Source organism: Erythrolamprus reginae, chromosome 1 (assembly GCF_031021105.1).
Source record: "Erythrolamprus reginae isolate rEryReg1 chromosome 1, rEryReg1.hap1, whole genome shotgun sequence".
Lineage (NCBI taxonomy): Eukaryota > Metazoa > Chordata > Lepidosauria > Squamata > Dipsadidae > Erythrolamprus > Erythrolamprus reginae.
Genome location: NC_091950.1, coordinates 24066713 through 24092653, shown reverse-complemented (window position 1 = coordinate 24092653; position 25941 = coordinate 24066713). Strand labels below are relative to the sequence as shown.

The window sequence follows — 25941 nt, the reverse complement described above, 5'->3', positions numbered from 1 at the left end:
TTTGCAAAGCTATTTGCAACTAAAACTTCTCTGCACCATCCTTTCTCTTCTGCAGATCCTATATGAATTTAGTGCCTATGGTCCCAATAATAATGAGTCTGACTTTTGTTTAAATGTTAGGGTTCAGCTGAAGAGAAACACGTGGAATACGAGCTTAGGGGTTGAACTAGATACAGGGATAGGCAAAGTTGGCTCTTCTATGACTTGTGGACTTCAACTCCCAGAATTCCTGAGCCAACCATGCTAGCCCAGGAATTCTGGGAATTGCAGTCCACATGTCATAGAAGAGCCAACTTTGCCTAGCACTGGACTAGAAGATCTGTAAGATCCCTCTCAACTGATAGTTTGTAACAGCTGTACAGTAACTGTTAAATTGGCATCATTTAGAGCCAAGAAAGAGGTATTTAACACGCTGCCTGAACAGTTGATTTTTTTAAATCGCCACAGGCATGTTTTTCCCCTTCCCCTTCCTCTCTATAGAATGAAAACCAGCAAAAATTACGGTCGCCAATTAAACTAGAGCAGCATTCGATCAGGCATTGCGATGGGCACTCTTCATCGCGATAAGAGAAAGGAAGGACCTCTTCGAGAAGTAGGAAGTAACCCGCGGGGCCAGGCCTCGAGCGGCCATGGGGTCCAGATCTAGGTCCAGGTCTAGGGAACGCCGTCGGCGGAGAAGTCGGTCTCGGTCTCGGTCTGGGTCTCGGTCTGAAGAGCGAGAAAGCCGGGAGAGGAGGAGAAGAAGGAGAAGAAATCGGGAAGGGAGGTGAGACGAACGAATGCGGCTACCCGAGATTTATGAACATAGAGTTGTGGGTCATAGAGTGACTCGGTGGTAGAAAGGCGATAGGAATAAGTTTATGGAAGATGGGGGCAGGGGTCTCCAACCTGCCACTTGAAGATTGTGGACTTCAACTCCCAGAATTCCTCAGCCAGACCCCTGCCCTAGAGTGAATGGCTTATATTTGGGGAGCTGGACTCAGATGAGAGTTTACCCGTGAGGATTTAAAACCCCAAGCCCCGTTTGCTATCCTGTGAACTTGGATAAGAAGCCGTGCAGTTTTTAAGGGGTAATTACTGGGTAGCAAGTCCCTCTAAGTACATAGATAAAACTTTGAAGGCAGCGAAGCTTTCTAAAATATCGAGAATCTGCTGCCTGTAATCCCCAGCACTCTTGGGAGTGAAAATATGAAACCCCATATGTCATGGTAAAACTCTATAAGTTCTACTTTTAGGCCAATGCTTTTCAATGTTGGCAAAGTTTAAAATGTATAGGCTAGGGAAAGGAGGAGGAGGAGAAAGAGAGGAAGGAGGAGAAGAAGAAGAAACAGAGTTGGACGGGACCTTGGAGGTGTTCTAGTCCAACCCCCTACTTGGGCAGGAAATCCTATTTTTCTTCAGACAAATGATCCAGCATCTTCTTAAAAACTTCCAGTGTTGGGCAATTCACAACTTCTGGACGCAAGCTGTTCCACTGGTTAATTGTTTTAACTGTCAGGAAATTTCTCCTTAGTTATAAGTTGCTTTTCTCCTTGTTTAGTTTCCACCCATTGCTTCTTGTTCTACCCTCAGGTGCTTTGGAGAATAGTTTGACTCCCTCATCCTTGTAGCAGCTATCACGTTGGAACACTGCTATCATGTCTCCCCAGTCCTTCTTTTCATTAAACTAGACATACTCAGTTCCTGGAACTGTTGCTCTTCTCTGCATTCTTTCTAGATTCTCACCATCATTTTTGCATCGTGCAGCATTCCAAGTATGGTCTTACCAGGGCATTATAAAGTGGTGCCTTGGTAAGGCCACACTTGGAATACTGCATTCAGTTTTGGGAGCTGAAGTCCACACATTTTAAACTTGCCAAAGTTGAGAGAAACAAGGTGCTGGGATCTCAAAACCCGATTGTCTCAATAACAATAAGTTATATGTTATGACCTATAAAACCCTTCATGGCACCGGACCAGATTATCTCAGGGACCGCCTTCTGCTGCACGAATCCCAGCAACCAGTTAGGTCCCACAGAGTGGGTCTTCTCCGGGTCCCGTCAACTAAACAATGTCGCTTGGCAGGACCCAGGAGTTGTTTTTTTTTAATTGTGACATGACTATTTTAAATCTTAGAATACAATTTTCCTCTTTTCCTACCACAAAACATTTTTGGTTGGTAACGGTTATGCTCATAGGAGTCTGTAAGGACCACAGAGATAGAAGTCTCAGAGGCCACTTGTTTCTTACCCATAAGAGCCAGGGTGGCTAAGTGGTCAGAGTGCAGCTACTTCAGCAATTCAAATCTCACCACCGGCTCAAGGTTGATTCAGACTTCCATCCTACTGAGGTGGGTAAAATTGAGGACCCAGATTGTTGGGGGCAAGAGGCAGATTCTGTAAACCACATAGAGAGGTCTGCAAAAGCACTATGAAACATAGAAACATAGAAGACTGACGGCAGAAAAAGACCTCATAGTCTGCCCATATACTATTTCCTGTATTTTATCTTACAATGGATATATGTTTATCCCAGGCATGTTTAAATTCAGTTACTGTGGATTTACCAACCACGTCTGCTGGAAGTTTGTTCCAAGGATCTACTACTCTTTCAGTGAAATAATATTTTCTCACGTTGCTTTTGATCTTTCCCCCAACTAACTTCAGATTGTGTCCCCTTGTTCTTGTGTCCACTTTCCTATTAAAAACACTTCCCTCCTGAACCCTTTAACATATTTAAATGTTTCGATCATGTCCCCCCCTTTTCCTTCTGTCCTCCAGACTATACAGATTGAGTTCATTAAGTCTTTCCTGATACGTTTTATGCTTAAGACCTTCCACCATTCTTGTAGCCCATCTTTGGACCCGTTCAATTTTGTCAATATCTTTTTGTAGGTGAGGTCTCCAGAACTGAACACAGTACTCCAAATGTGGTCTCACCAGCGTTCTATATAAGGGGATCACAATCTCCCTCTTCCTGCTTGTTATACCTCTAGCTATGCAGCCAAGCATCCTACTTGCTTTTCCTACCGCCCGACCACACGGCTCACCCATTTTGAGACTGTCAGAAATCACTACCCCTAAATCCTTCTCTTCTGAAGTTTTTGCTAACACAGAACTGCCAATGCAATACTCCGATTGAGGATTCCTTTTCCCCAAGTGCATTATTTTACATTTGGAAACATTAAACTGCAGTTTCCATTGCTTTGACCATTTATCTAGTAAAGCTAAATCATTTACCATATTACAGACCCCTCCAGGAATATCAACCCTATTGCACACTTTAGAGTCATGGGCAAATAGGCAAACCTTCCCTACCAAACCTTCCCCTATGTCATGAAGGGGTATATAAGTCTAAATGCTATTGCTGTTGATATTTTAAACTAACATTGGAACTTTTCATTTTAAGCTCAGAGGACGAGAACCAGAAATGGGGAAAGAAAAAAGAAAAAAACAGGGACCATCACCACAAGAGTCACAAGAGTCACTCTTCCCGTCACCGGGAACGGTCCTCCAACTCCGATTCCTCTTCAGAAAAAAGGGGCCATAAAAGTGAGAGGAAAAAGTACCGGAAGCGCTCCGAGTCCAGGTCCTCGGTGTCTTCCATGTCATCCCCGTCGCCTTCCCACTCGCAGAGCTCCAAGGGAGAGTTGGGTGAGCAGCTGAGCCTGCAGGAACGCTTGAAATTGAAAGAAGACGAAAAAAACCAAAGGGAGCTGATGAAGGCTCTTGAAACCCCCGAAGAGAAACGGGCTCGGCGTTTAGCCAAGAAGGAGGCCAAGGAACGCAAAAAACGGGAGAAGATGGGATGGGGAGAAGAGTACATGGGTTACACCAATACTGACAATCCTTTCGGAGACAACAACTTGCTAGGGGCTTTCATCTGGAGCAAGGTGAGTCCTGAATTTGTGTCTACAATCCAAGACAGGTTGTGCAGGGAAACAGTGAAACTGCTCGAGGGAATCGCCTCCATAAAATATAAATGTCGCTTGGCGCGACCCAAGGGAAGAGCCTTCTCTGTGGCGGCCCCGGCCTTCTGGAACCAACTCCCCCCAAAGATTAGAATTGCCCCCACCCTCCTTGCCTTTCGTAAGCTGCTTAAAACCCACCTCTGCCGTCAGGCATGGGGGAATTGAGACCCTCTTCCCCCTAGGCCTTTACAATTCTATGCATGGTATGTATGTATGTATGTATGTTTGGTTTTTCTTTATATTAATGGGTTTTTAATTGTTTCTAACATCAGACTACTATTGTACACTGCTTTATTGTTGCTGTTAGCCACCCCGAGTCTCCGGAGAGGGGCGGCATACAAATCCAATAAATGAATGAATGAATGAATGAATGCACTTTATAGAGTGCAGTGAGAGATGGGGATTAGATAGACAGATAGACCAACCTCCTTCCTTGTGCAGTCTTCCTCAGCCTGATGCTCTTTCCAAGTGCTCGACTACTGTAACGCTCTCTACATGGGGCTACCTTTGAAGAGTGTTCGGAAACTTCAGATCATGCAGAATGCAGCTGCGAAAGCAATCATGGGCTTCCCTAGGTATGCCCATGTCACACCAACACTCCGCAGTCTGCATTGGTTGCCGATCGGTTTCCGGTCACAATTCAAAGTGTTGGTTATGACCTATAAAGCCCTTCATGGCACCGGACCAGAATATCTGCGAGACCGCCTTCTGCCGCACGAATCCCAGCGACCGGTTATGTCCCACAGAGTTGGCCTTCTCCGGGTCCCGTCAACTAAACAATGTTGGCTGGCGGGATCCAGGGGAAGAGCCTTCTCTGTGGCGGCCCCGACCCTCTGGAACCAGCTCCCCCTGGAGATCAGGACTGCCCCCACCCTCCTTGCCTTTCATAAACTCCTTAAAACCCATCTCTGCCGTCAGGCATGGGGGAACTGAGACATCTCCCCTTGCCTATGTAGTTTTATGTATGGAATGTTTGTATGGAATGTTTTATATAAGGGGTTTTTTAGGTTTTTAATGTAAAATTGTTATTTTAGACTTAATATTAGATTTGTCATTGTATACAGTTTTATCATTGCTGTGAGCCGCCCCGAGTCTGCGGAGAGGGGCAGCATACAAATCTAATTAATAATAATAATAATAATAATAATAATAATAATAATAATAATAATAATAATTTCAGTTTGCATAATCCATTAGCTGTGCCCTACGACTGTTATTGAAGAATGATGGAAGTTTAGGTATTTATTTAGTTAGTTTGGTAGTTAGTTCAATTTGTATGCTGCCCAACTCCCTAGGGCAGTGATGGCGAACCTATGGCACGGGTGCCACAGGTGACATGTGGAGCCATATCTGCTGGCACACAAGCCATTGCTCTTGCTCATCTCCAACATGCATGTGTGTGCTGCCCAGCTGGTTTTTGGCTCACACAAAGGCTCTGGGAGGGCGTTTTTGGCTTCCAGAGAGTCTCGGGGAGGATAGGGAGGGCGTTTTTACCCTCCTTCGGCTCCAGGGAAGCCTTTGGAGCGTGGGGAGGGCAACACATGAGCCTACTGAGCCCCCCTGAAGTTGGGAAATAGGACCTCCAGGGGCAGGGAAAGCTGTTTCCGCCCTCCCCAGGCACTGAATAATGAGGTTCGCCATCACTTCCCTAGGGACCCTCAGTGGCTCACAACCAAAAAGAACAAGGCATACAGTCTTAATATTGAAACATCTTAAAAGAGAAAGATGCGACAAAATGGACAATACAAAATTGGTATAGGTATATGGTGGACCACATTCAATTCGAGATTATGGATGAATTTGATTAATGAAACTGATTTGCAACAGCTGAGGGGGTGATGGGACAAGGTAAGACGATATATGGCGAGTAGGATCCGAGATCAAGCTATAAGAAACAAGTTGGAATCACTTTAGAATATGTAAAGAAATATCACTGAGCACATGTTATATGTAATATGTTGTGTGTGTGTTTTATATTATAAAAATCAATAAAAATATTAATTAAAAAACATCTAAAAAGAGAAACAATTTAAAACTTTACAGTTTTCCGGAACGCAAGTAGCTTGGGGTTACTACAGATCTCAGGAGGTAGCTGATTGCAGAGAGCTGGAGCCACCACAGAGAGGGCTCTCTCCCGTGGCCCCACAACCTGACACTGTTTTGGCTGACGGGACCCGGAGAAGACCAACCCTGTGGGCCCTTATCGGTTGCTGCAAGCTATGCGGTAGAAAGCTGTCCCAAACATAGTCTGGCCCTAAGCCATGTAGGGCTTTAAAGGTAATGGCCAACACCTTGAATTGCATCTGGAGACTGATTGAGAGCCAGTGCAGCTCGTGGAGAGTTGGTGTAATGTGAGTGTATCTAGCTCGTGTTCTGGACCAGCTGTAATCTCCAAACACTCCGAACGAAGAACAAAATATCTGCCAAACACCAAGCTGTGGAAGACTGTCAAAAATCACACGTACAATGACACTTCAAATTAGTATGGGACTATTCCAGAAGAAATGGATGAAATTGATTGTTGGAAACATGAAAGGGTTAGACGGATGTGAAGTATATGTCTGGGGCAAATCTCAAGGCAATAATTTTACCCAAGTAAACTGGCTGCTCTTACCTGGTGCAAAGAATGTGTACATAATCTCAAAATGTTTATTCCAAGTCCTTATGAAAATTACAGAGAGCAAATATTGCCTAAAAGTACTATTCACTATAGTTTACTATCAGACCACATAATTTAAAATGCTATTTCGTACATTTCTTACTTCAATAACATTCTATCAGGGTGCAAAGTTAATATTATAAGATTATTATTGACTAAAATGCACTCAGAGACCATGTATGGTGTAGTGGTTAAGAATAGGATTAGGAATAGAACAGAATAGTATAGAATAGAACAGAACAGTGTAGTCAGGCGGTAGGGAAAGCAAATAGGATGCTTGGCTGCATAGCTAGAGGTATAACAAGCAGGAAGAGGGAGATTATGATCCCGCTATATAGAGTGCTGGTGAGACCACATTTGGAAGACTGTATTCAGTTCTGGAGACCTCATCTACAAAAAGATATTGACAAAATTGAACGGGTCCAAAGACGGGCTACAAGAATGGTGGAAGGTCTTAAGCATAAAACTTAACAGGAAAGACTTAATGAACTCAATCTGTATAGTCTGGAAGACAGAAGGAAAAGGGGGGACATGATCGAAACATTTAAATATGTTAAAGGGTTAAATAAGGTCCAGGAGGGAAGTGTTTTTAATAGGAAAGTGAACACAAGAACAAGGGGACACAATCTGAAGTTAGTTGGGGGACAGATCAAAAGCAACATGAGAAAATATTATTTTACTGAAAGAGTAGTAGATCCTTGGAACAAACTTCCAGCACACGTGGTAGATAAATCCACAGTAACTGAATTTAGACATGCCTGGGATAAACATATATCCATCCTAAGATAAAATACAGAAAATAGTATAAGGGCAGACTAGATGGACCATGAGGTCTTTTTCTGCCGTCAGACTTCTATGTTTCTATGTTTCTAATAGAATAGAACAGAATAGAATAGAATAGAATAGAATTTTTTATTGGCCAAGTGTGATTGGACCCACAAGGAATTTGTCTTTGGTGCAAAGACAAGATACATTCATCAAGAATTATAAGGTACAACACTTAATGATTGTCATAGGGCCACGATGGTGAACCTATGGCACACGAGCCACAGGTGGCATGCGGAGCCATTTGGGAAGGCTTGCTCCCTTACAACTCTGGGAGGAAGACAACATTGTGTTGTCCCAAAAAACCTGCAGGTACTCCTTGATGCTAGGGGGTGCAAAGACTGACCAAAAGCCCACCTCCACTATCCCCTTTTAAAATGTTGTGGGCTGTTGCAACTACAGTGAAAATGTTTCTGAAAATTTTTAAATGTGGCTTTATTTAGGGTTTGGTGGGTTATATTTATTTTTCAGGCTTTGGAAAAAAAGGGAATTGGACACTTGGAGGAAAAAGAACTGAAAGACCGGAACAAGCGGATCCAAGAAGAAAATCGCCTTGAATTGCAGAAGGTAAGAATACAAATAAAACAGATGGAGAGAATCCTTTGAGTTTTGCATTAGCCCAGAGCCAGTTGTTTAATTTCAAGATGTAAACTTGCAAAGTATGATGGTGAACTGAGTCTAATGTTTTGGAGCCAAAGTTATTCTTCAATATTTAAAATCACCCAGATAGCAGACCAGTTTTGAATTTTATGTTGTGTTATGTAATGTTATGTTATGTTACGTTATGAATATCTCCAGGACCGCCTTCTGCCGCATGAATCCCAGCGACCAGTTAGGTCCCACAGAGTGGGCCTTCTCCGGGTCCCGTCGACTAAACAATGTCGTTTGGCGGGACCCAGGGGAAGAGCCTTCTCTGTGGCTGCCCCGACCCTCTGGAACCAACTTCCCCCAGAGATCAGAATTGCCCCCACCCTCCTCGCCTTTCGTAAGCTCCTTAAAACCCACCTTTGTTGTCAGGCATGGGGGAATTGAGATATTCCCTTCCCCCTAGGCCTATAAAATTTATGCAAGGTATGTTTGCGTGTATATTTGGTTTTTTAAATAAGGGTTTTAAAAATTATTTTAAATATTAGACTTGTTACATGCTGTTTCATTATTGTTGTTAGCCGCCCTGAGTCTACGGAGAGGGGCGGCATACAAATCTAATGAATGAATGAATGAATGAATGAATGAATGAATGAATGAATGAATGAATGAATGTTATGTTACTTTATGTTATGTTATTTTGTTAGTTAGTTAGTTAGTTAGTTAGTTAGATAGATAGATAGATAGATAGATAGATAGATAGATAGATAGATAGATAGATAGATAGATAGATAGATAGATATGGGATTTATCTGCTGCCCAACTCCAATGAGACTTTGGGCAGCTTACAGTAATGAGCATAAATACCAATAATATAAAATAAATAAGAACAATAAATACAATACACAGTTCATTGTTGTGAGCTGTCCTGTAGTGAGTTGTATTGAAGTCAAAATAAATAAATAAATAAAATCCATTATAACCCCAAAAAAGCCATACATACACTCACTCATTTAAGATACCACATTTCTTAAGACATAATTTCCATACAACATGGTCCCGGAGTGACACCCAAGATGAAAGTAGATCAGTATTTCTCTATCTGGACAAATTCACGATATCTGACTTTCAGCCATTGCAGAGAATCCTGAGAGCTTCCAAGCCTGCTAATCTGTTAAATTGTGCCAGTGTTTTGTGTACCTCTGTTAACCCCTCCCTTCCCCACGCGTACCAGGTGAAACAGCTCCGCTTGGAGCGGGAGCGAGAAAAAGCCATGAGGGAGCAAGAGCTGGAGATGCTACAGCGGGAGAAAGAGGCGGAGCATTTCAAGACATGGGAGGAGCAAGAAGACAATTTCCATCTTCAGCAAGCCAAGCTACGGTAAGCAGGGACAATGGATGGAGCCTAGGTCTTCAGGGGAGGGGGCAATTAAGTCCCCAAATATAAAAGAATAATAAAACCATTTCTTGAACTTATTAGTCCATAGCATAATTCTCAGACCTGATTCACCAACAAGACCTGATTCACCAACAAGAATTTCTTTGGAGTCCAAGGAAGGCCAAAAAACCATCCAATATGATCATATGAGAAACAGAGAAGAATTGATATCCTAATGGTGAAACATTTCTTGAAATTTCTCCAATTAGGATCAGTGTTCCCTCTAATTTTTTGGGGGGTGGGGGGGTGGGCGGAAAAGTATAGTGTCTGAGCGGCAGTCCCTTTGGGACTGGGCGGCACAGAAATAATAAACAAACAAACAAATAAAAAACCCACCCTGTTTTGCCTCAGAATTTCAAAATAAAATACTGTACTGTGTGTCTATAACAGTGAGCTCATAATAGGGCAACTCTATCAATATCAAAATGCCACTTAAATAGTTGAGCTAGTTTCAAACTAGATTTTGATTTTCTTTCTCTCTTCCTTACTCCCATTCTTTTTCTTTCTCTTTTCCTTCCTCTCTTTTTTCTATCTGTTTCTCTCTCTTCCTCTCTCTCTCCTTCCCTCTCACTCTTTCCCTCTCGGCTTCTGGGCAGGTTTGGAAAACTCTGAGTTGATGATGATTTTTAAGTGAGCGATTGCTCACTGCTCAGCTTAGAGGGAACTATGATTAGGGTGTTTGGAAATGTTTTCCTTTAGTCAAGAAGACTCCACGGCACTGGATTAGATGGGTCAGGAGTTTGATTTTAGCTTCCCATCATATGTTCCATCAAATCCCACTTTGTAATCATATTTACAAGCATAGGAACTCTTTGAAAGATTTGTTGACTAAACTTACTGAGGACCTATGTATTACATATGTGATATTGTAGTTAATCCTGAATTTACGACCTTAATGGAAATTGTCCATTATAGCGATAGCATTTAGACTTACCCGTGTTTCCCCCAAAAATGACCCTGTCTTTTATTTTATATTAGATGAGAATCCTCAAGGATTTTTTTATTGTATATTATCTTATAATTAGAATTATTTAAATATGAGCCAGCAGTGTGCAGCAGCTGCCAAAAAAGCCAACCCAGTTCTAGGCTGCATTAACAGAGGGGTAGAATGAAGATCACGTGAAGTGTTAATACCACTTTATAAGGCCTTGGTAAGGCCACACTTGGGATACTGCATTCAGTTTTGGTCACCACGGTGCAAAAAGGATGTTGAGACTCTAGAAAAAGTGCAGAGAAGAGCAACAAAGATGATTAGGGGACTGGAGGCTAAAACATGAAGAACGGTTGCAGGAACTGGGCATGGCTAGTTTAATGAAAAGAAGGACCAGGGGAGACATGATATTAGCCTTCTAATATCTCAGGGGTTGCCACAAAGAAGAGGGAGTCAAGCTATTCTCCAAAGCACCCGAGAGTAGAACAAGAAGCAATGGGTGGAAACTAAACCAGGAGAGAAGCCACTTAGAACTAAGGGGAAATTCTAAGGAGAAAATCTTTATCCTGGGCTGCATTGCTCTAACCCTTTTCCCTGGATATCTCTTTTCTGGCAGCTCCAAAATCCGGATCCGAGACGGGCGGGCCAAGCCAATTGATCTCTTGGCCAAATACATCAGTGCTGAAGATGATGACTTGGCGGTGGAGATGCATGAACCGTACACATTTCTGAATGGACTCACTGTCTCCGACATGGAAGATCTACTAGAAGACATCCAGGTATCCAGACGATGGTGGCTGTCCTGTTCTCTCAGGGTCCAAAGTTTGTCTGGCTCAGCCTTCCTCTACTTGGTGGCTAGCAAATATATTAAGGCTCAAATACCCAACCATCTAGAACAGGGCTGTCAAGCTTGATTTCATTGAGGGCAACAACAGGGTTTTGTTTGACCTTGGGGAGACAAGGGGCATGGCCAGCTTGTGTTGGGGGCGCCTGCGATTGCCTGAGCACTTTTCCAGTGAAAATGGGCTGCTAAGCTCAGTTTTCAGCTGCGGCGGCCTCCTGCAACCTTCTGCCAGCGAAAACAGAGCTCGCAAGGGCCACACGCAGCCCTCCCAAGCTCCATTTTTGCTGGCAGAGGCACCACGGGCTGGTCCTTCGCTGTTTCCCGGGAAGCCCCGCAGGCCAGATATAAGCATCCCATGGGCCTTGAGTTTGACACTCCTGATCTGGATGATACAGGTAGTCTCGTCTTGCGACCATAATGGAGCCTACCCGTTATGGTAGTAAGTAGTGTTGGGCGAATCCAGCGAAGTTCAGGTTCGGCGAGTTCAGCCGAACTTTGCCGTGAAGTTCGGGTGAGTTCACCGAACCCGAACAGCAGCAGCGCCGCTGCGGTGTCCTTTTCTGTAAAAATAAACAAGGTGGTGGGGAATTCCCCACCTTCTTTTGCTTCCTTTTATTTTCATGGAAAAGGATGCCGCAGTGGCGCTGCAAGCAAAAGGAGGTGGGGAATCCCACGATGGGATTCCGGGGGTGGAGCTTTGACATCACGGAGACTCCTTCCTCCCCGTTTCGGCCCGCCAGGAAGGAGTCTCTGTGACGTCAAAGCCCTGCCCCCGGAGTCCCACGATGGGATTCCCCACTCTCCTCCCAGGCGGGGGGGGGGGTGGGGTTTCACGGTGTTCAAGCAAACGCCGAACGCGAACTTTTAAAAAGGTTCGGGTTTGGGTTCAGCATGCCGAACACTGCAAAATTCGGCACGAGCCTGAACTTTGCAAGTTCGGTACGCCCAACACTAGTCATAAGACACGACAGTTGTAAAGTAGGTCACCCGTGTGACCAATCTGATTTTACAACCTTTTTTTGAGAGGGTCATTAAGCAAACCTGTTATTTGCTATGAGCTGGTTTTGCCAAAAAATGGGAAGTAGAGAAAACCCCATGGGTTTTTGGCAAAAACATTGTAAGTTCATGATGGCATGGAATGCTGTAAATGGTCCTAAATGCTGATCAATTGCTGAGTGGTGATCATGGGGATGGGGCCATTGGAACTTTGGAACCAGGTCATTAAGGCCTTTTGGGGTGGGGGGGCTGCCCTAAGTTTGAGTGGAAGCCAAGGGGGTGGTCATAAGTCGAGAACTACGTGTACCAGGCTGGAGGAAGCTGAACTAGTTAACAATTACAATGTAATACTACCATGTAATTTGTAATCAACAATTTGTCTAGTCCAGATGATTATAAACAAAAGGAAAGAACACATGCAAATTATTTTCAAAAAGATATTTCGCTACAGGATTTTCCAGTTTCTTCTTTTTGCTTCTCTTTCTTTTGTCAAATTTCATTTGCTTTCAAATGTTATGTTTCTTCCTCTCACCCCCATACCCACCCCAACTCTCTTCTCCCCACTTGACAGGAGAAAAAAAATAAAGTAACTTTTGCAGATATGCCTACTGTCACTGTTGTTATAACATCCATTCCTCCCTTAGTTCAGATTTCAAGAAGCGGTAACAGTTGAAAACAAGCATTATACCCTGTTTCCCCCGAAAATAAGACACTGTCTTATATTAATTTTTGCTCCAAAAGTTGTGCTACGTCTTATTTTCGGGGGGTGCCTTATATTTCTCAAATAAGACAAATTCACAGGCAGAAAAGCTGACACCCCCAAAGAAAGTGTACTGTACGGTACACTGATTACGGTACGGTACCTGTCAGTATGGCACCCACACACACAAACGACGGCACTTATATGGTACAACAGTATACTCCCGCTATTGCAGCTTCCGGCCACCAGAGGAACTACAGTCTACGCACTGTAGTGGAGACTGTAATGGCGGTGAGACAGCAGCAGACTGTGTCTGCTGTACTGGACGGTACAAAGCGATGGAAGGGGCCAGCAGGGGACGCCACATTATTACGGTACCACTGTGAACAGCTTTGAATGGTACCATATGTTTTTCCACCGTACCGTATGTAAACTTGACTACGTCTTATTTTCGGGGGGTGCCTTATATTAGCAAATTCTGCAAAACCTCTGACATGCCTTACTTTCAGGGTGCGTCTTATTTTCGGGGAAACAGGGTAGCTGTTGTGTTTTCTTTCTTTCTCTCTTTCTTTCTGTCTGTCTTTCTTTCTTTCTTTCTCTCTCCCCCTCTTTCTTTCCTTCCTTCTTTCCCTCCTTTCTTTCCTTTTTCTTTTTTCTTTGTTTTCTTTCTTTCTTTCTTTCCTTTTTCTTTTTTCTTTCTTTTCCTTCCTTCTTTCTTTCCTTTTCCTTTTTTCTTTCTTTTCCTTCCTTCCTTCCTTCTTTCCTTTTTCTTTTTTCTTTCTTTTCCTTCCTTCCTTCTTTCTTTCCTTTTTCTTTTTTCTTTCTTTTCCTTCCTTCTTTCTTTCCTTTTTCTTTTTTCTTTCTTTTCCTTCCTTCTTTCTTTCCTTTTTCTTTTTTCTTTCTTTTCCTTCCTTCTTTCTTTCCTTTTTCTTTTTTCTTTCTTTTCCTTCCTTCCTTCTTTCTTTCCTTTTTCTTTTTTCTTTCTTTTCCTTCCTTCCTTCTTTCTTTCCTTTTTCTTTTTTCTTTCTTTTCCTTCCTTCTTTCTTTCCTTTTTCTTTTTTCTTTCTTTTCCTTCCTTCCTTCCCTCCTTCCTTTTCTCCATCTTCTTATCTCTCTCACTCTTATTTCAGGTTTACATGGAGTTGGAACAAGGGAAGAATGTGGATTTCTGGAGAGACATGACCATCATCACTGAAGATGAAATAGCCAATCTCCGGAAACTAGAGGCTTCTGGGAAAGGACCAGGTAGGGACAGAAAGACGGAAAAATAGGACTTTTTAAATTCCAGCCAAAAATAGCTCCTTACCCACAGCTGATCGTCAGCCAAATAGGGCATTTTTCCATTTTCTGAACACATTTGATATTATAACCAACTCCCTCCGGAGATATATACCGCCCCCTCCCTCCTGGTCTTTTGTAAAGCTTTAAAACCTACCTTTGCCAGTGGGCATGGGGGTCTTAAGTGATGAGACTGTCTCCGGCCGATACGAGATATGATTGGATTGGATGAATGGATGTGTGTGAGTGTACACGGGGTCTTTTAAAATGTTTTAGTAAATTTTCATATATTACAGTTATTAGATTTCTTATATATTATCTTATATAAAAAAATATGACTTTAGCAATCGAGTTGTTGAAGCATGGAACTCATTACCAGACTCCGTGGTGTCAACCCCCAACATTTTACCCTTAGACTTTCCACGGTTGACTTCTCCAGATTCCTTAGAGGTCAGTAAGGGGCGAGCATAAGTGCACTAGTGTGCCTTCCGTCCCCTGTCCAATTGTCTCTCCTATATTTTATATATCTTTTCTCCCATCCATATATCCTTCCTCTACTCTTCATTGATGTACAGTGTTCCCTCGCTTTTCGCAGGGGATGCGTTCCGAGACTGCCCGCGAAAATTGAATTTCCGCGAAGTAGAGATGCGGAAGTAAATACACTATTTTTGACTATGAACAGTATCACAAGCCTTCCCTTAACACTTTAAACTCCCAAATTACAATTTCTCATTCCCTTAGCAACCATTTAGATTATTACTCACCATGTTTATTTATTAAAGTTTATTTTAAAAAATATTTATTAAAAGCAGATGAAAGTTTGGTGATGACATATGACATCATCGGGTGGGAAAAACCATGGTATAGGAAAAAATCCCGCGAAGTATTTTTTAATTAATATTTTTGAAAAACCGTGGTATAGACTTTTCGCGAAGTTTGAACCCGCGAAAATCGAGGGAACACTGTATTCTATTCTCATATCTCTTCTTCTATCCTTTCCCTGATATTTACTATTACACGTTTTTATTCTCCTTAACTTTCAATTTGTATTGGACAAAATAAATAAATAAATAAATACTGTTACATTTAATGTTGTACACCGCCCTGAGTCGCCTCGTGAAGGGAGGCATAGAAATCAAACAAACAAATAAATAAATAAACAAACAAACAAACAAACAAGCATCTGATTACCTGATTCCCCAAATATCCTTTCAAAATCTCATATAAAAATATGTCCTGTCCTATTTGTCTGAGATCAAGGCAGACTCTTCCTGGCCACTGGAACCAACTTGTCTCCATGTCCTCTTCTGGACTGGGGATTTAAGGAGTATCTTCTCCCAATCGTTTATTCCTCTTCTTCTGTCTTGCAGGAGAACGTCGTGAAGGGGTGAATGCCTCAGTTAGTTCAGATGTACAGTCTGTGTTCAAGGGGAAGACCTACAACCAGTTGCAAGTGATCTACCAGGGAATCGAGGGCAAGATCCTGGCTGGGGGACCCAACTTGGACATTGGTTACTGGGAGAGCCTGCTCCAGCAGCTAAAGGCCTACATGGCACGGGCCAGGTAAGTGTCTTCACGTATCTGATTTAGATCCACCTCCATCCAACAACAACAACAAGTTCTTTCCATTACCAATGAGACAAGACTTTCCCAAATGACTGGACCAAACCAGACCGGCTAGCATCCTGGCTGTCCAGATTTGGTGGAAATAATTGGCCTTAGCAACTGTCCTTAGCTAATCTCAGAAAGCGAAGCAGCGTCAGGCAGGTCTGTGCAACCCCTGGGGTCCACCATGAAATCAGGTCTATGAACTTGATGGGAAAATTTCCTGTTAAGCGTCTGTCTGTCTGTCTCTCTCTCTCACACACTCACAATACATACTCCCTCACACACACAATCTCACACTATCAAACACACACACACACTCTCACATACACACACTCAACAGACACACACACTCACATTTTCTTGCCCACATCCACTTACAGTACATACTCTCACACACACTCTTGCACTCTATCACACACACACATTCTCACACACATACTCTCACATAAACTCATTCAACACACACACTTTCTCTCTCACACACACACCCTCACATACACACCCTCACATACACACCCTCTCTTTCTCACACACACACTCTCCCGCTCTCTCACATACATTCTCTTTCTCACTCACACATACACACTTATACACTCCCACGCACACACTCCCACTCTCACACATTCACTCACACACACATTCTCACATACACACACTCACACACCCTCTCTTTCTCACACACACACTCTCACACTCTCTCACATACATTCTCTTTCTCACTCACACATACACACTTATACACTCCCACACACACACTTCCACTCTCACACATTCACTCACACACACATTCTCACATACACACACTCACACACCCTCTCTTTCTCACACACACACTCTCACACTCTCTCACATACATTCTCTTTCTCACTCACACATACACAATTATACACTCCCACGCACACACTCCCACTCTCACACATTCACTCACACACACATTCTCACATACACACACTCACACACCCTCTCTTTCTCACACACACACTCTCACACTCTCTCACATACATTCTCTTTCTCACTCACACATACACACTTATACACTCCCACGCACACACTCCCACTCTCACACATTCACTCACACACACATTCTCACATACACACACTCAACACACTCGCCCCACACTCGCACTTCCTCACCCACACGCACTTACAGTACATACTCACACTCACACACACCCTTTCTATCACACACACACTCACACACACACTATTACACTCTCTCACATACATTCTCTCTCACAAACATACACACTTATACACTCATGCACACACACTCATACTTTCTCACACACTCGCTCTCACACACACACTTTCTCACACTCACACACACTCACACTTTCACACACCCTCACTCACACACACCCTCTCACACATTTTCTCACTCTCACACACACTCACACTTTCTCACACACCCTCTCTCACACACTTTCTCACACTCTCTCTCACACCCACACCCAGGCAAACCCGCCCGCCTGGCCACAGCCCCTCATCCTGTGCTCTCTCTCCCTCCCGGGTGTCACAGGCTGCGTGAACGGCATCAGGACGTCCTGCGTCAGAAGCTGTACAAGCTCAAGCAAGAACAAGGGGTGGAGAGTGAACCCCTTTTCCCCATCATCAAAAAAGAGTCCCCATCCCCAGAAGCTGCCAGTAGCGGTCACAGGTGAGTGTGGTGGGGATGCGGTTACCTGCTTCCTTCACCCTTAACGCCGGAGGTTTTCATTCCAGTGCCTAAAGACTCCTGTTCTTTTTCTACTTCTAGGCATATTTATTTATTTATTGTTTGTTTATTTGATTGATTGATTGATTGATTGATTGATTTGTATGCCACCCCTCTCCGTAGACTCGGGGCGGCTAACAACAATATTAGAGATTAGAACGGCCCCCACCCTCCTTGCCTTTCGTAAACAACTTAAAACCCACCTCTGCCACCAGGCATGGGGGAATTGAGATCCTCTTTCCCCCTAGGCCTTTACAATTCTATGCATGGTATGTATGTATGTATGTTTGGTTTTTATATTAATTGATTTTTAATCATCAATACCAAATTACTATTGTACACTGTTTTATTGTCGCTGTTAGCCGCCCCGAGTCTCTGGAGAGGGGCGGCATACAAATCCAATAAATAAATAAATAAATATAAAAAGACAATGTAAACAAATCTAATATTAAAAACAATCTAAAAAACCCCAATTTAAAGAACCACTCATAGCTGCTCCCATGTGACATAAATAGCATTATCATTATCGGAGCAGCATTATTCTTTCTGTTAGTATGTCTTGGTGAGAAACCTTCAACATACATTAAGCAGAGTTGTTGTGGATGTAGGTAATGTGGTTTAGCCAGACAATGACTCAGACTTAGTATCAATGTATCTACCACAATACTATTACAGTGTTCCCTCGATTTTCGCGGGTTCGAACTTTGCGGAAAATCTATACCACGGTTTTTAAAAACATTGATTAAAAAAATACTTTGCGGGTTTTTTCCCTATACCACGGTTTTTCCCACCCGATGATGTCATATGTCATAGCCAAACTTTCATCTGCCTTTAATAAATATTTTTTTAATAAACTTTAATAAATAAACATGGTGAGTAATAATCTAAAGGGTTGCTAAGGGAATGGGAAATTGCCATTTAGGGGTTTAAAGTGTTAAGGGAAGGCTTGTGATACTGTTCATAGCCAAAAATAGTGTATTTACTTCTGCATCTCTACTTCGTGGAAATTCAACTTTCGCGGGCGGTCTTGGAACGCATCCCCCGCAAAAAGCGAGGGAACACTGTATTTAGAAATATACAGAATCAACAATATAACTCTAATAGTTTACAAACCGCACACAGCAAGAATAATGCAGCTCATAGGCAAAGGTATCTCTAATAAAGTAACTCGCCCCCAAAGGGAACGGTGCTGGCGCCCTCTTATGGCCAACCAGTAATATTTCCTTAAAGATTCAGTCTTTATATTTTACAGACTAACATTGTTAGTTTACTGTAGGGCAACACCCAAGTAGGTTACCTACCAAACACTTTCTATGCAAGAAGAAGCCTTGCTGGTTTATAAATTCTCTAGTATGTTGCTCAATCTGGACTTCCTCCAAATACATGGACAGCTCCCAAAATTCCCTGTGGCCATTATTGAGAGTTCTGGGAATTGAAATCCGTAAATCTAGAGTTACCCAATCTGAGAAAAGCTGCCCTAAGAAGTGTGTTTTGGATTATATTTGGAGCCGGGGTGGCACAGCAGGTATAGTGCAGTATTGCAGGCCACTGAAGCTGACTGTAGATCTGTAGGTCAGTGGTTCAAATCTCATCACCGGCTCAAGGTTGACTCAGCCTCCCACCCTTCCGAAGTGGGTAAAATGAGGACCCAGATTGTGGGGGCAATAGCCTAGCTCTGTTAAAAAGTGCTATTGCTAACATGTTGTAAGCTGCCCTGAGTCTAAGGAGAAAGGCAGCATAAAAATCGAATGAATGAATGAATGAATGAATGAATGAATGAATGAATGAATGAATGAATAAATAAATAAATATTTGGTTTTTTTAATTATTATATGCTGCCCATCTCATCATCCAAAGCGACTCTGCACAGCTTACAATACTAGTAAAAATAGAAATATAAAAACAATGTATACACATTGTTGGTTATTACCTATAAAGCCCTACATGGCTCAGGGCCAGACTGTTTACAGGACCATCTCTTGCCGCACATCTCCCATAGTCCAATAAGAGCACACAGAGTTGGCCTCCTCCAGGTCCCATCGACTAAGCAATGCAGGTTGGCTAAACCACGGGGGAGGGCCTTCTCTGTTACCGCCCCGGTTCTATGGAATCAACTCCCCCCTGATGTCCATACTGCTCCCACCCTACTGGCCTTCTGTAAGGCCACAAAGACCTGGTTTTGCCGACAGGCCTGGGGGGCCATGGATTAACAACTTTCATGGCCAAGATCATATGAATGTTTAGTATGCATGTTGTTGAGAGATTGGTTAATTTATGGGTTTTTAATCAGGGTTTTGTAATTTTTTAGATTTTAAATTCAACTTCTTTTTTATTATTTTGTATTTACATTGCTGTTGTAAGCATAAAAGTCCGTCTAAATAAATAAATACATAAATACATACATACATACATACATACATACATACATACATACATACATACATACAATTAAAATTACAAAGATTAAATATGGAGATTTATAGAAATAGCTTTCAGATAGTCCTCGCTTAATTTTTATATTGGTTCATAGAAACATAGAAGATTGGCAGCAGAAAAACACCTCGTGGTCCATTTAGTCTGCCCTTATACTATTTCCTGTATTTTATCTTAGGAGATTAAAAGCAAATGAAGGTTAGAAACAACAACAACAATAATAGTAACAACAGAGTTGGAAGGGACCTTGGAGGTCCAACTCCCTGCTTAGGCAGGAAACCCTACACTGCTTCATACAGATGGTTATCTAACATCTGCTTAAAAACTTCCAACGTTGGAGTATTCACAGCTTCTGGAGGCAAGCTGTTCCACTGATCAACCGTTTTGACTATCAGGAAATTTTTCCTTACTTATTAGTCGCTTCTCTCCTTGTTTAGTTTCCACCCATTGCTTCTTGTCCTACCGTCAGGTGCTTTGGAGAATAGGTTGACTTCCCTCTTCTTTATGGCAGGAAGATTTAGAGATCTTAGTCCCCCAGCCTTTTGCTAAACAGACGGGCTACCCTCTTCCCCCTCTTCCCCATCTTCTACCCAGACTAGAGCCAGAGGAAACTGCTCCGCCACAGCCTGGTCCCTCCTCCGTGGAGCCTCGCACTGAACCGGAAACTGAAGCCAAAGCCGAGGGAGACGGAGAAGCGGTGTTGATCGAGGAGGACCTGATTCAGCAGAGCCTGGATGACTACGACGCCGGCAAGTACAGCCCCCGGCTGCTCACCTCCCACGAGCTCCCCTTCGATGCCCATGTGGTGGACGCGGACGAGGATCTACAGCGCCTCCAGCTGTCTCGGCAGCAGCTCCAGGTCACAGGTAAGGAACGGGAGGAGGGCGGGAGAATTCGCCTGGGTTTCACGATGGCTGTGTGTTATATGTAACGCAGCCAATGGCGCTGTACAGCAGTGTTTCCCAACCTTGGCAACTTGAAGATATTTGGAGTTCAACTCCCAGAATTCCTGCGGATCTCCGTAGGCAGCTGGTTCCGGAGAGCCGGGGCCGCCACAGAGAAGACCCTTCCCCACATTCCCACCAGTCGACATTGGCTGATGGGACCCGAAGAAGGCCAATTCTGTGGGCTCTTATTGGTCGGTGGGAGCTATGCGACAGAAGGCGGTCCCGAAGACAGTGTGGTGCAGGGGTAGGCAAAGTGGGCCCTTCTATGACTTGTGAACTTCAACTCCCAGAATTCCTGAGCCAGTCATGCTAGCTCAGGAATTCTGGGAGTTGAAGTCCACATGTCATAGAAGAGCCAACTTTGCCTACCCTGGGTCTAGTGAAATACATTTGGGTGACCGCTTACTGCTCTAGAATCCCATAGTGAAGATGTTTCCAGATGTATTTCTGCCTTCTGTTTCTTACCAGCCACAGGGGCTACAAAATTGTAAAGATAAAACAGACGGTCAGGCATATTGATTGATTGATTGATTGATTGATTGGATTTGTATGCCGTCCCTCTCCGTAGACTCGGGGCGACTAACAACAGTAATAAAAAACAGCATGGAAATCCAATACTAAAACAACTAAAAAACCCTTATTGTAAAACCAAACATCCATACAAACAAACATACCATGCATAAATTGCAAAGGCCTAGGGGGAAAGAATATCTCAGTTCCCCCATGCCTGATGGCAGAGGTGGGTTTTAAGGAGCTTAGAAAAGGCGAGGAGGGTAGGGGCAATTCTAATATCTGGGGGAATTGGTTCCAGAGGGCCAGGGCCGCCACAGAGAAGGCTTTTCCCCTGGGCCCCGCCAAACGACATTGTTCTGTTGACGGGACCCGGAGAAGGCCCACTCTGTGGGACCTAACCGGTTGCTGGGATTCATGCAGCAGAAGGCGGTCTCGTAGATACCCTTGTCCGGTGCCATGAAGGGCTTTATAGGTGATGACCAACACTTTGAATTGTGACCGGAAACTGATCGGCAACCAATGCAGACTGCGGAGTGTTGGTGTTACATGGGCATTTTTGGGAATGCCCATGATTTCTCTCGCAGCTGCATTCTGCACGATCTGAAGTTTCCGAACACTTTTCAAAGGTAGCCCCATGTAGAGAACATTACAGTAGTCGAACCTCGAGGTGATGAGGGCATGAGTGACTGTGAGCAGTGACTCCCGGTCCAAATAGGGCCACAACTGGTGCACTAGGCGAACCTGGGCAAACGCCCCCCTCGCCACAGCTGAAAGATGTTTCTCTAATGTGAGCTGTGGATCGAGGAGGAGGCCCAAGTTGCGGACCCTCTCTGAGGGGGTTAGTGATTCCCCCCCCAGGGTGATGGACGGACAGATGGAATTGTCCTTGGGAAGCAAAACCCAGAGCCACTCCGTCTTATCAGGGTTGAGTTTGAGTCTGTTGACACCCATCCAGACCCCAACAGCCTCCAGACAGCGGCACATCACTTCCACTGCTTCGTTGACTGGACATGGGGTGGAGATGTAAAGCTGGGTATCATCAGCGTACTGAAGATACCTCACCCCATGCCCTTGGATGATCTCACCCAGCGGTTTCATGTAGATATTAAATATTGTGGCCAGTCGCATACAACCCCAGTGTTCTCTTCCTACAGGTGATGCCAGTGAAAGTGCCGAGGATATATTTTTCCGCCGGGCCAAGGAAGGGATGGGGGCTGACGAAGCCCAGTTCAGCGTGGAAATGCCCTTGACCGGCAAGGCCTACCTGTGGGCGGACAAATACCGGCCCCGCAAGCCGCGCTTCTTCAACCGAGTGCACACCGGATTCGAGTGGAACAAGTACAACCAGACCCACTACGATTTCGACAACCCTCCGCCCAAGATTGTGCAGGGTTACAAGTTTAATATCTTCTACCCGGACCTGATTAACAAGCGTTCCACCCCGGAATACTTTCTGGAAGCGTGCCCGGACAATAAGGACTTCGCCACCCTGCGCTTCCATGCCGGACCCCCTTACGAAGACATCGCCTTCAAAATTGTCAACCGGGAGTGGGAATATTCCCACCGACATGGTTTCCGCTGCCAGTTTGCCAACGGCATCTTCCAGCTCTGGTTCCACTTCAAGCGTTACCGTTACCGGCGCTGAAGAGCCGTGGGTTGGGTTTTATGCACGGACAGATGTGGACACCAGGTGGCAAGGAACTGGTTCCTTTGAACATGGGCCAAAATGGTTCCTGGAACACGGTTCTTTGACCGGTTGGACAACGTTCCTGAAGAGTATTAGATCGACTACAATCAGAAATCATCTTTTGTTTTTTTAATAATGTTTCAGGGCTAAATGTTCACCAGCTATTCAGCTCTGGGGGAATTGTCTCTCTGGCAGTAGATGGTGCTCTTTCCTTTGCTACTACCCAAGTGACATCTGACACCGGTCAATTTAAAGCAAAGGTCTTCAAAGTTGGCAACTTTGAAGACTTGTGGACTTCAACCCTGGGAGTTGAAGTCCCCAAGTCTTAAAAGTTGCCAACTTTGAGAACCCCTGATTTAAAGTGTCTAACTGAGGTAGTACTTTGATTGAGAGGATACTTGTTTTCTAAAATGTATAGATTTGGGTGGGTGGGAGAAAATGGTCCAACTACGATAAAGATTTTGGATATGTGCTGCTTGTTTGGTATTAATTATTTATTTATTTATTATTTTTTATTTATTATTTAGATTTGTATGCCGCCCCTCTCCGCAGACTCGGGGCGGCTCACAACAAGTGAAAACAGTTTACAACAAATCTAAATTACAGTTTAAAAATATTTTTAAAACCCCATTTTCTAAACAGACATACTCCGGGGGGAGTTGGTTCCAGAGGGTCGGGGACGCCACAGAGAAGGCTCTTCCCCTGGGGCCCGCCAACCGACATTGTTTAGTTGACGGGACCCGGAGAAGGCCCACTCTGTGGGACCTAATCGGTCGCTGGGATTCGTGCGGCAGCAGGCGGTCTCGGAGATATTCTGGTCCAGTGCCATGAAGGGCTTTAAAGGTAATAACCAACACTTTGAATTGTGACCGGAAATTGATCGGCAATCAATGCAGACTGCGGAGTGTTGGTGAAACATGGGCATACCTAGGGAAGCCCATGACTGCTCTTGCAGCTGCATTCTGCACGATCTGGAGTTTCCGAATACTTTTCAAAGGCAGCCCCATGTAGAGAGCATTACAGTAGTCGAACCTCGAGGTGATGAGGGCATGAGTGACTGTGAGCAGTGAGTCCCGGTCCAGATAGGGCCGCAACTGGTGCACCAGGCGAACCTGGGCAAACGCCCCCCTCGCCACAGCTGAAAGATGTGAGCTGTGGATCGAGGAGGACGCCCAAGTTGCGGACCCTCTCCAAGGGGGTCAATGATCCCCCCCCAGGGTAATGGAAGGACAGATGGGATTGTCCTTGGGAGGCAAAATCCACAGCCACTCCGTCTTATCCGGGTTGAGTTTGAGTCTGTTGACACCCATCCAGGCCCCAACAGCCTCCAGACACCGGCACATCACTTCCACTGCTTTGTTGATTGGACATGGGGTGGAGATGTAAAGCTGGGTATCATCAGCGTACTTTACCCCATATAAAAGAGAGAAGACAGACTTTCTGTCCTAAAGAGGACTGTTAAGAAGGTTCAGTTAGGCAAGACAAAATGTCCTCTCTAGTTGTGCAGATTATTCATTGCTGATCAATAAACTAAGATGAAGGACCCAGCCACGAGTACAACCGGGAGCTTTCAAAGTGGATTAAATAAATGGTGTCAAGAGAAAACGGTTCCATCGAGGGTAGAGTTGTGGGGACGCTGCAGCTCAGGAGGTTTTATTCATCCTTGAATAACAAGGATGTTGTGTTGGGGAGTAGGGCAAGTCACAACAACAACCAAAATGGTAAACTGCACGATGTAGTCATCATCCAAATGCCTCCTTTGGAATGGAAAGGAAAGGAGTGGAGTGGAGTGGGAAAAAATGGAAAGGAATGGAAAGGAAAGGAATGGGGTGGAAAGGAATGGAATGGAAAGGAGTGGAGTGGAAAGGAATGGAATGGAAAGGAATGAAGTGGAGTGGAAAGGAATGGAATGGAATGGAGTGGCAAGGAATGGAATGGAAAGGAAAGGAATGGAAAGGAAAGGAATGGGGTGGAAAGGAATGGAATGGAAAGGAATGAAGTGGAGTGGAAAGGAATGGAAAGGAAAGGAAAGGAATGGGGTGGAAAGGAATGGAATGGAAAGGAATGAAGTGGAGTGGAAAGGAATGGAAAGGAATGGAGTGGAATGGGATGAAGTGGAGTGGAAAGGAATGGAAAGGAATGGAGTGAAGTGGAAAGGAATGGAATGGAATTGAAGGGAAGCTGTTCAAGCTGTCCAAAAGTCCTGTAAAATCCTGAAACAGTTCAAAGAGTCCTTGTACAAACCAGACGTAAAACACAGTTCTCTCTCTCTCCAAACAGATAATCTCCCATGCCGAGAGGCAACAACGCTGGCAATTTATCAGCAGCCCCATTAGCCTAATTGCCCCAGCCACAGGTGTTTTCCCTTATGCTCCTTCCTTGACATCAACCTACATCTGTGAACGTCTATGAATGCCTCCCCTTCTGAATCTACTAATGATGATGATGGTTCACTAATGGGGTAATTAGCTAATGGGCTCCCTGTAATTTCCTCCTCCGTTGATCCTACGTCACTTCCAGAATCTTCCCCTGACACAGACGCTTCACTGCAGGAACCTGTTGGCCGTAAAACCGGCCTCTGATAATGTGAGGATTCTCCCACATCAACCCCCACAATCCTTGGAGCAGGACCTGGCCCAGAGTCAACCACAACAGGGGGCGGGGCTTATTTCATCTCATGCACTGAAAAGGCTAATTGGCCTTATAATGGGGACATGTCTTATTTTCAGGGAAACGCGGTAAGTCAGCGATTAAAGAGCTTTGTTTCCATAAATAGATTTTGTGAATTTCCATAAATAGATTTTGTGAGTTCTTACAGACAAGGCAGACTGGACT

The 25941-nt window shown here is 44.1% G+C and overlaps 1 protein-coding gene across 1 annotated transcript; it reads left to right on the top strand.

Moving 5' to 3' along the window:
* Positions 1-460: 460 nt before the first annotated feature.
* On the top strand, positions 461-23577 carry CACTIN (cactin, spliceosome C complex subunit). The gene is made up of 10 exons (XM_070747263.1): positions 461-766; positions 3388-3871; positions 7905-8000; positions 9253-9398; positions 11003-11165; positions 14057-14171; positions 15575-15767; positions 17332-17469; positions 20554-20825; positions 22574-23577. The coding sequence occupies exons 1-10, from the start codon at positions 630-632 to the stop codon at positions 23062-23064; spliced, it is 2235 nt and encodes a 744-aa protein (XP_070603364.1). The 5' UTR covers positions 461-629; the 3' UTR covers positions 23065-23577.
* The last annotated feature ends 2364 nt before the right edge of the window (positions 23578-25941 follow it).